Source organism: Vigna radiata, chromosome 7, assembly GCF_000741045.1.
Source record: "Vigna radiata var. radiata cultivar VC1973A chromosome 7, Vradiata_ver6, whole genome shotgun sequence".
Classification (NCBI taxonomy): domain Eukaryota; kingdom Viridiplantae; phylum Streptophyta; class Magnoliopsida; order Fabales; family Fabaceae; genus Vigna; species Vigna radiata.
Window position 1 is genome coordinate 51,102,252 of NC_028357.1, and position 10,481 is coordinate 51,112,732.

Below are 10,481 nucleotides of genomic sequence, written 5' to 3' on the forward strand. Positions count from 1 at the left end.
GTGTAAAATTAAGATATGAACAGAGAAGTATAAATCAAACAACTTACCGCATTCTTCGCCAAAAACAATGCTGGTACTTTATATTTTTCAAACATAAGTTCTGCTGCCCTGATGCAGAAAGAAAAGAATTATAAAAATGAAAATCTAAAAATCGAATAATTGAACCAAACTTTATTACCGAACATGAAATAACATAATAGTGTAAAGAACTAAAAGCCTAAAAACCAAAAACTGAAATGAGAGGGGGATGTTTTTATCATAATACCTTTCTCTCTGTTCTTGAGTGTTGGAACATTGTTCGGCAAGTAGCATTGGACGCTCTTTAGGATCAACTAAGAGGCATTCCCTGAAAAAAACAGTCACAGTGAATANTAGAATAAAACATAAAAAGAGAAAAATAAAGTAACAGCAATGCATTAGAGAACAATACTTGACACATGGAAAAACAACATCACACATAAACTCGAATTGGTAAACATAAAGGAGATTAGTATAACATGTGNCCTAGCATAAATAACAGTGTATCTCAACCACACATATCCCCTTTTTACTCTTTACATACTAGAGTTGACAAATTCTTGGGACCACCACATATAATAAAAACCATCACAAGATTCCAAAGTAAGAACCTTGGCAATCAACAACTGCATGCGATATGTAAAGAAAATAATGATCCTGTATACCACCCAAAAGAAGAGAAGAAAATAATGATCTTTCATTCCAGATTATACAATTTTTCAGTATTCAGAAACAACCTCAAAGCATGATCCCATATGTTGTCAACAATATTCCAGTCAACAATAACTCCATTCTTCAATGGTGAGAGCAGCTGAACAGTATATCAGATAAATTACCGAAAAAAAAAACATAATTAGTACAAAACTGAGTTAATTAAAGCCTAATTTAGCAAATATTTCAAATACCTCCATATAGTCTCGACGGTATCCCAAAGACTGAGATCCTATATAAAGTTTGCATTTTTCCTTGGTTCTGTCAGATTCATGATTTTTTTTATTGTTCTGTAAATCCACAGCAGATCCAGATGACACTCCAGCATGAACAGGTCCATCAATGTCCATTTGATCAATTGCACCAACAACCTAAATAATCAATCACTACATGTAACTATATATTTCCTATAAATTTTACAGATATCCCTTACAAAAATTTGTCATGCATTCTCCAACAGTATTATTTAAGATCAAGCACCAATAAAGTAAATGTAAACTAGGTATTATCTAGAGAAAATCAATGATATGTTGTCAACACATGCATAATTTGTTATTCATATGCATGCATTGATTATTGATTATACCATAAAGTACTGAAATTAGGTCATGTTAACTATTACAGGACAAAAATCCAGAGCAGAACTGAAAATGAATAATAGTGTAAAATTAATATAACTGCTCAAAACATGGACAACTCAATATACAATCTCATCCTCAATAGTCATGCGTGTCAACTCAATCCCCAAAAATTTTGCATATAAAAATTCAGTCCCATAAATTATACATTCTATGAAATTAATCCTCGCTAAGGTGTGTAAGGCTTGAGAAGCCTTCAATATATAAAATAAATATTAATAAGACGCACTCAAGATTAAAAAAATACAGGAGGAATGCAAGAATTTTCGGAAGTTTAGGTGAGTGAATGTTGCATAAGCTTAAAACAGATGAGCATTTCAATTTCTATTTGATGGAAAAAGAGCAAGAATAGAAGGTTTGCTAAGAGTGTAGGTCACAGTTGAAAGAGATACTTACAGAGGGGAAAACGNCCTTGGGAGCATCTTCGCCAGCATAACCGGCTTTGCATGTATGCGAACCNAGGTCTATTACTATGGCTGATACTTCGTCTGTGAATTACGAACAAAAAGAAAACAAAAAGATTAAAATGACAACGAAAATCAGAGATTACGAAAGTTGAAAAGGAGATAGGAANGAAAAGAGTGAACACTGACCACCGCCATACATGACTGGGTGTGGATTGAGTAAGAGAAAGTAGCAATTGAAGGGTTTAGACGAGATAGAGTGCAAAGAAAGAACAGTGAGAAGGAAATGAAAAAGAATGAAGAGAGAATGGCGGGTTTTTGGGATTCAATCCATGCCACCTCTTGTGTTGGGCCCTTCAGATCTGTACCAACAAACAAACTACGTGTTCACGTGTTATGAGACAAGATTTTATTTTCAAAGTTGTTGTTGTGATTAAATAAATTGAAAACAATTGTTAAAGTTTGTTATAGTTATTAAACTATATACATATAAAAAATTATAATATAAATTATCTATATGGTCTATATCTATATATAGAATATTTATAATAATTCAACTTTTTGGTATACATCTTCAATTTTATCTTTTAAATATGTTTTAAATTAAAATAATTATTTTATTAAATTACATGATTTTTTTAATTTAACCATTTTTTTATATTTTATTCCTAAATTTTAATTATTTTTTAAACGAAAATAAATATTTATAGTAACAACTTCTTTACCAGAAAAATCTACAAATAAAATTATAAAAATTATTCAATTTATTTTTGTAATTATCTATACCTATCTATACCTATATATACTTATACACTAGAGCTGTCAAAACGGGTAACCCGGCTCAACCCGGCCCGGTCCACCACGGGTTGGTCACTTAGTGAGCCAACCCAACCCAACCCAGCTCATTTATCAGCGAGCCAGAAAAACTTGAACTCGGCCCGACCCACCACGGGTTGGTGGGTAAACGGGTTGGCTCACTAGCCATTTAATTAAATTTTTTTAAATACAAAAATACAAACTTTCTATAATTTAAATTTAAACAAATTTCACTCCTAAAAAATTATGTTAAAGACCAATTCCGACAATCAATAAAAAAAGATTAGTAAAAAAAAAAAGAGAATCAGTACTCAATAATATTAACAAAAAATTAATAGTTTAATCTGCAACATAAATTCCCAAATTCAAAAATATCAAAGAGTTTGTTCAAATCATGTATACTCAAATTGTTTAAATAAAATGAACAAAATCTAATTCAAAAATATCAAAAAGAGTTTGTTCAAATCATGTATACTCAAATTGTTTAAATAAAATGAACAAAATCTGATGATACAAGTATGTCACAAAAATCAATTAATGTCTTCAAATCTCCAAAACAAAAAACAAATTCGCAAATCCCTATTTTTGTCATTATAGGGTTTTTGAAAAAAAAAAAGTGAGAAAACAAAAATGTGGAGAAAATAGAAGAAAAAAGGAAGGGTGTTTTACCTGCTCCTTGAAAGAATTTGAGTGAAGTGAGGGTGAGAGCACCGCCAAATGAGAGGAGAAGTACCGTGAGAGTGATTTGTGAGAGCAAAGATTACTTTTTTGGTATACATAATGAGTGAAGATAATATTTTATTTTTTTAGGATTTCATAAATAAAATAATAAATTAAAAAAATAAAATTAGGTAGGTGGGTTGGTGGGCCAACCCGGCTCACCACGGATTCAACCCGCATGAGCCGAGTCTAAATGAGCCGGGTTGAAATCTGACCCGCACATAAATGGGTTGTATTTTTCAAACTCAATCCGGCCCGAACCCGTGACGGGCCGGGTTGACTCGCGGGTTGTGACCCATTTTGACGGCTCTACTATACACTGTTGTTGATTTTCCTTTTTTGGTGTTCACTTTTCTTTAGTTGTCGTTTTATTTAAATTTTATTGTTTTTTTTTAAATTTAACTATTTTTAAAATTAAATAAATATAAATAATTACTAAATAAATAATTGTATATAATTGACTTCTAAAAATTATTTTTATCTATTTTTATAATTATAATTTCATTAAATTTTGTTCTTACAAAAAGTGAATACTCTAGTAATGTTTTTATTACTTTTTATTATCGTATAAAAAAAGCCTTCCAAATTCAAATAATTACTAATAAAAAATATTTTCTAATTTCATTCTTTTAATAACCATTTTTTAGAATTCAAATAGTGATTTATAATGAAAAACTATCTATATAACAAAAGATAAATACAAATTTATTTATTTTATAATTATTTTGAAGTTTAAAAAATTTATGTTGTAATAAATAAATAAAAATTAGATATACTTTACATATTTTTCACTAATATTAATTAGTGTTGTCAAAACGGTTGAGTTTCGTGAATCAACTTGGACCACCATATACTTTGACAGATTAGATTAAAAAAAGATTGAAATTTTGAATCAATTTTGAATCTCATTCACCTAGATTTAATCTTTAGTGAGCCAGATTAAAATTTCGAAGCAAAATATTGTGAATTTATTCATTCAAAACTTTAATCTTATATATCGATACGTAACACAGAAATAATTAATATTTTTGTACTTGATTTTAAATTGTATTTAGATTATATATATATATATATATATATATATATATATATATATATATTTCAATTACCTTTAAAGTTTAACATAATTTTAAACTGAAATTTATTCATATTTAAGTCAGAAAAAAATTATTATTATTTTTTTAAATTAAAAAAAAGGTGATAGACAAAACGATCCATTTTCACAACATTAATAATGAGATTTTTCTTTTTAATTTATCATTTTTATAATTTAAGTAAATGTTTATTTAAATATATTTTTTAAATAAAATAATTATCTTACCATTCTACTTTTAAATAAATGTTTGTTTAAATTTAACTATTTTTAAATTAAAATAATTACCTACAATGAATCAAAAGTAGATATACATACTTTTTTACTAATAACTAATGAATAGGATATGTAAATTTATAATAAAAACATGTATTAAAAATAGTTATACAATATTTTTAATTTTTATATAAAAATATTATTATAATTATATAAAAAAAAACTTTCAATTTTTACGAGTGATTTTATTAGAATAGAATTGGTTAATAAATGTAAAGAAACAAATGGAAAGAGAATAAGTTTGTTTAATTTGTATTATGCGCTTGAAAAATCATGCATAGAAAAGTCAACAGTTAGCTTAAATAATTTCTATATTTTAAAAGTTATAGTTTTAATTCTCAAGGATAAATTTATCTTAGTTCTATAAGACCAAATTGATTTAATTTTGAGAGAAAACCAATATAAAAGTATTTAATTTAGCTTATGTTGGAAATGATGAGAATAGCCATTATGATAGATATGTAAGCAGAGATTATACGCAATAACTTTGATTAAGAAACACAACTCATCGACCACATCATGCAACCAGTGTTGTATAAATAGTCTTGTCAACAAACAAAAATGTTGGGAAAAACCTTCTAGTACATAGTGATAAAGAATTAAAGACAGATGTTGAGTGAATTTGAGCTATTAACTTCCTGGCAGCTAAAAATGGAATCTTTACAAACAGAGAAATTGATCTTATGTGATCATTATTATATAAGTTACCTGCAACTGCCCAATAATAATTTCACAACATTACACTATAATTCAAGGTGCTGGAAGGGCTTAAAATTGAAAAAACACAAGAGAAAAGTACCCGAAGATTCCAAGCTTCAGGTTCGAATTCAATGAGCAGAAACTGCTTCTTAAAGAATGGATAGATATTTGCTTGAACGAATTTACTCTTTTTAAGTAGTATGTATCTCCTTGCTATACGATCCTGTTTGTACTTGTCAAAAGGATATTCAATAAGCTATTCCTCAACCTGTTTGCTCCATCTTTTTGGCACTATTAACAAATGTTGCACTTTTATCAAATCCTTCCAGCAAAAGAATCCGAAGAGCTTCTATTCCATCTTGTAATGTAAAACTCAACTGAGATAATTTTATGAACGTTTAGAACTTCCACGTGTGGCACGCCAGTTGTCAGTTCAAACTTCAAAAAGTGAACAAAATGCATACCTCTTCTCTTTCCTGTTTAGTGAACGTGCGAAGAACAAATGCTACAGGATCCATTTTACCGGGAGGTCGTCCGATGCCTAATCAGCAATAAAAATGAATGGTATTATAAATTATTGTAATATAGATGTATTATAAATTACTGAAATGGTATGAATTTACCAATTCTTAAACGAGGAAAACCAGTATTCCCTTTGAAATGATTAATAACACTCTTCATTCTGCCAAAAAACAAGGAAAATGAAAACAGTTACACTTAATTTCTCTTTCGATTTGAAAGAAACAAGGTAAATGCTTCTTGCTATATCACCCAGCATAAATTATCAGAATACAAATAGTTAGCCTTCCGGCATACCTTGCCCTCAGAATATTGCAACCTTCTTTCCACCCTCTTCCAAAACTTATATACAGTTACCCCAATGCACTCCCCCCCCTCCAATCCCAACACAAAAAATGAGTTTCTTAAACTTGCACTGTAAAAAACCACATAAATCAAATGATATGATGCACAGACAAGAAGGCTGATTTATCTCTACATATTATTTCAGCAGAGAAAGAGAGTTGTTCACTTTTTTTTCCCTATAGTAATTTTTCTAGTTCTCTGTATGTTTGTCATACAGCCACTCAAACACCCTTTGCCCCAAGAGTGAGGGAGGATATCATCTTGATCATTAGCCAGACAAAAAAAAAAAATTAAACCTCATCAGATGAAAATAAATAGTTCCTTTCCAAGACAAGGCATGCGAGTCTAGCATCCCACAACCTAATATTTTGCCTTGATCCAGATGAGCATGAAAAAAGATGATTGTGCAACAAAGAATTTTTCTAGCTAAGCATTTCCCCGACCTTGTGGGTGTGACTAAAGCCAGATAAATATCACATTTCAACTTTCAGAAATACGAAGAAATCCAGGCCTTGCTATTCACAACAATGGACATGTTGATTTATACATTCAAAGGTGCCAAAGCAGGCATACATCCAGTTCTGTAGCAAAAAGAGGGCACAAATAAAGAAAATTATAATTACCCATTGTGGCCTCCATGTCCACCCTTTGGTAGAAGCCGCAATTTAGCAAAAGGTAAATCCAAGTCATCAAAGATCTGAAAAAAAAAAATTATCCATGCCATATTGCTTCAAAAGTAAAAAGAACAAAGTAGTCATAGCATAGATATTATACCACAAGTACTTGCTTTAGTGGAATCTTGTAGTACGAGACTATGGCCCCAACCTTCAAAATAGATCAAAACAACAGCCCACAATAATCAAAATATAATATTTATTACAGTGAATTCTTAGGAAGTGAAGGTCCAACTTGGAATATAGATATATTATGACAAGGACATAGACATGTAGACATGGAAAATTTTTAAAAACCATATAGTACATGACTATATAATAAAACGTATAAATTTAACCTTAAGAAAGAGCTTTAAATTAAAAGAAATAATTGATGTCATAAGAGTAAACATGAGTCATCATAGCATAGCTACAACAAAATGCCATTGCTTTAAAACATTTGAACATTATATCCAGATACACACATACAGATTCACCGCTAGAATTCATAAAAGTCTGTGGTTTTGCAAGTATGACTGGGACATCACCTATTAAACCTGCAATCAGAAAACAACTTCCGTCACGAATGGGAACATGCAAATACTTAAATTTTTATCCATTAGCTTGTATCACCAATATTCTGAAAGCTTGTGGAACCAGCGTCTGTCTGCAACATTTGAAAATTTAAGCAAAAACCATAACATGGCAACTACATTAATTTGGTGATTAAATACTGATAGATTCGGGTTTGGCAAGAAACTTCTCTCACACTTAACAACAACAGAAATCCCGAACCACAACGCAATTGGGCTTATCTAAAAAGTAAAAGTTATCATCGTAGCGCAGAAAACTGAATACAAAAATGATGCTAAAACAGGTAATGATGATGAGGAGTTAGGAATTCAGAGTTCAGACATATATGTTATAAGTATGCAAGGCATATCATATCTATCAATCTGAAATAGTGGCATAAACTAACCGACCCTAAAACTGATTATATACTGGTTAAATTGTATATGTATTTTAAATTGTACAATGTACATGTAAGACAGCTCCCAAAAAAATTGCCACCTTGCGAGATAAACTTAAATGTTCGTAACTTTGTACAGTGAGATAACACAATGGTTAGAAGCATTGCAGAAAGAGAAAACGAGCATTATTCCTACTTGTGATATCTAGGAGCAAGAAAGAAATCATATCTTTACCAATAACCTAGAGTCTCTATGAAAAGATAAAACCAAATTAATTGAAGAGAAATATTAGAGGCAGGGTTTTCTCAAGGTCTATCTAACCTTTCCCAAATAAAGCTTTGAAGGAAACGGTGTTCATAGATATCCCTTCAGCTTCAGCTATGGCATCAACCATCTCAAAGCCCACCTGAAAATATAAAGCTCCAAAACAGGTTATAATAATATCAATGTCCAAAAATGTAACGCAAAACTGATTTTATGTTTATGCTTTGTAACTATCCAGAATGAAAAGATGGAGAGGGTATGAATAGTGTGACTGACAGACATTGTGGCGAGTGGCAGCGTACTTTTTGCCTGGATTACCGAGGCCAACGATTAACCAAGGTAAATTTTCCTTCTTCTTCTCTTTGGACTCGGTTGATATGGAAGCAGTAGAAGAAGAACTTTGAATGGTCATGATGCGATTGCGAGACGAAGAAGATAGAGAGAAGAAAGGCCTTGAGAATCGACACCCGTGAAAGGGGATTTTCATGGACGATACCCAAAAACTACAAATGTTCATATTTTCAAACGTCAATCAAACAGAAACATAAAAGATAGAAGATAAACCCTAAAAAAGAAGAATCGAGGAAGCTAGGTTAGAAAGTAACAGGAAAAACAGAATGACGCATGATAACAATAAAAACGACGCCGTTGCCGGGGATCGAACCCGGGTCACCCGCGTGACAGGCGGGAATACTCACCACTATACTACAACGACTTGATGATGTCAAGGTTTTAATTTGTAATATGTAACTTGTATTTACTGAGTTCGTATGGCAAACTATAGGAATAGTCTTAGTACTGAGGCGTGTGTCATATTATTAGCAGTGAAAAAAAAAAACCTTATGGAGTATCAAATTGTAATGGTTACACGAGAAAAAAAATATATTAATTGGATCTAACATAATATTAAACATAAAAATAAAGTGTAGTTTTTCATAACTCAAACCACTATACTAAAAAAAGGAAAATATTAAAAAACATTTTTTTATTGAAAGAGAAAAAAAATTGGGTGATGTTTTGAAATCAACGAAAATATCCTTCCAAAAAAACTGAATACTAAGTGTTTCGGTTGATATTTTTGGGGACCGAGACACTAACCTGGATGACGCGGCTTTATCTCTTTCTGGTGCTGGGATGGACTGGATCGCTTGCTTTCCTTGAGTCTTGACCNCATATGGAGAATCTGGTGTTCGGCAAACACATTCCTTGATGTCTTCAACAATAACCCTCTATCACGATAATGAATCAGCAAGGAATGGAGATAAAGACATGAAAAGAAAATATGGGCNGAATACATACCTGGCAGTAAAGTTTGTAGCCTTCTGTTGTATGTGGAAAATCAAGGTCTACAATCTATGAATAAAAAAAAAACACAAGTCATAAAGATATGAATACGCAAGAAAGAAAAATAGATGTACATTTTTCACTCCAGCAATGTACCACAACCAAGAGTGTCATTCTTATCAAACTTGAACAATTAATTGGTAGATAAAGTTCAAGATCAGGAGTGGGCATCNGGCTTGAAAAGATGAAAATGGAGTCCTTATTCCATTTCATGATAGTTCTACCACAAAGTTGAAGCCCTCTGGGGGCAACAATGGAATACAACACCTCAAGGTTCACACCCCGACATTGCAAACTTCAAAAACTCAAGGGAAAAAGAATTAAAAATTAAGCAAAACCACAAAAACAAGACATGCTACTGAGAAATAGTTAAAAAATCAATTATAAAATACCTGAAGATTCCCAGGACTTATTTCCTTTTTCTTGAATGAATATCGAGGTCTTGGCTAACAAAAAAGTGTAAATATAAATATAGCTACTTTAATTGAGATGATCATAAAAAAGGTTAAAATAGTTCGTTTTCGTCACTCACTGTGATACCTTTGGCTTCCAAACTTCTCGTCAAGCATTCTGTCAGAAATTGTCCTCCTATAGGAGAACTTATCACAGCCTATTGTAAACATAAATAGAAAGATAAGCAGACACAGGAACTTATATAAACATTAAACACAAAATACAAGGCTACAATTAAAATATAATAAAAATTCCTCTAAATTATATATCAAGGAAAAAAATGTAAAACATAGCCCACAGACAGATGAAGAAACATTAATATTGATAGTCATCCGTGAAACTAAATGGAACTTGCATGCCAACATGTCCAAGTCACCATCGCGGAACTTGCATTATTGCTTTCATAGTTAATACTTCCTGTATTTCACAATTTAATTATGCNNTGTTTCTGTAAACATTGAATTAAGTGGTCTATCACGGTGACTGCTCTGGCACACGACAATTGGGAAGCTGTCCTAAATATTACCTCAGATATGACAATTGTTATGAGGGCCTTT

The 10,481-nt window shown here is 31.2% G+C and overlaps 3 protein-coding genes and 1 non-coding gene across 7 annotated transcripts in view; all 4 read right to left on the reverse strand.

Moving 5' to 3' along the window:
• LOC106766581 (actin-related protein 4-like) overlaps positions 1-2,130 on the reverse strand; it is a 7,018-nt gene extending 4,888 nt beyond the window's left edge. The window contains exons 1-6 of the mRNA XM_022782813.1: positions 1,961-2,130; positions 1,764-1,855; positions 924-1,100; positions 756-829; positions 266-346; positions 18-108 (exon numbers count right to left, since the gene is read on the reverse strand). Of these exons, the coding sequence (XP_022638534.1) occupies positions 18-108; positions 266-346; positions 756-829; positions 924-1,100; positions 1,764-1,855; positions 1,961-1,973 (528 nt within the window). The 5' untranslated portion in view covers positions 1,974-2,130. The remainder of the gene's footprint in view (positions 1-17; positions 109-265; positions 347-755; positions 830-923; positions 1,101-1,763; positions 1,856-1,960) is intronic.
• A 3,056-nt stretch (positions 2,131-5,186) lies between these two features.
• LOC106768889 (peptidyl-tRNA hydrolase, chloroplastic-like) lies at positions 5,187-8,849 on the reverse strand. 4 transcript variants are annotated; one of them, XR_001376279.2, is made up of 9 exons: positions 8,408-8,726; positions 8,185-8,269; positions 7,382-7,449; positions 7,014-7,064; positions 6,863-6,936; positions 5,999-6,057; positions 5,840-5,916; positions 5,476-5,752; positions 5,187-5,390 (listed from the first exon to the last, which is right to left on the reverse strand). XR_001376279.2 is itself a non-coding variant. In XM_022784202.1 (9 exons), the coding sequence occupies exons 2-9, from the start codon at positions 8,612-8,614 to the stop codon at positions 5,639-5,641; spliced, it is 735 nt and encodes a 244-aa protein (XP_022639923.1). In that variant the 5' UTR covers positions 8,615-8,630; positions 8,826-8,849; the 3' UTR covers positions 5,187-5,638. The 4 variants fall into 4 exon arrangements, 3 of the variants coding, with proteins under 3 accessions (XP_022639923.1, XP_022639921.1, XP_014509748.1); XM_022784202.1 differs by adding an exon at positions 8,826-8,849 and having other exon boundaries at positions 5,187-5,752; positions 8,408-8,630; XM_022784200.1 differs by adding an exon at positions 8,733-8,811 and having other exon boundaries at positions 5,187-5,752; positions 8,408-8,630.
• TRNAD-GUC lies at positions 8,771-8,842 on the reverse strand. The gene has a single exon. It is a non-coding gene; the product is annotated as a tRNA-Asp (tRNA).
• Positions 8,850-9,067: 218 nt separating the features above from the next.
• Positions 9,068-10,475, reverse strand: LOC106766582 (actin-related protein 4). The gene is made up of 5 exons (XM_014651302.1): positions 10,012-10,475; positions 9,864-9,912; positions 9,427-9,480; positions 9,226-9,356; positions 9,068-9,080 (listed from the first exon to the last, which is right to left on the reverse strand). Exons 1-5 carry the CDS (start codon positions 10,092-10,094, stop codon positions 9,068-9,070), a joined length of 330 nt encoding a protein of 109 aa, XP_014506788.1. The 5' UTR covers positions 10,095-10,475.
• Between the last annotated feature and the right edge of the window lie 6 nt (positions 10,476-10,481).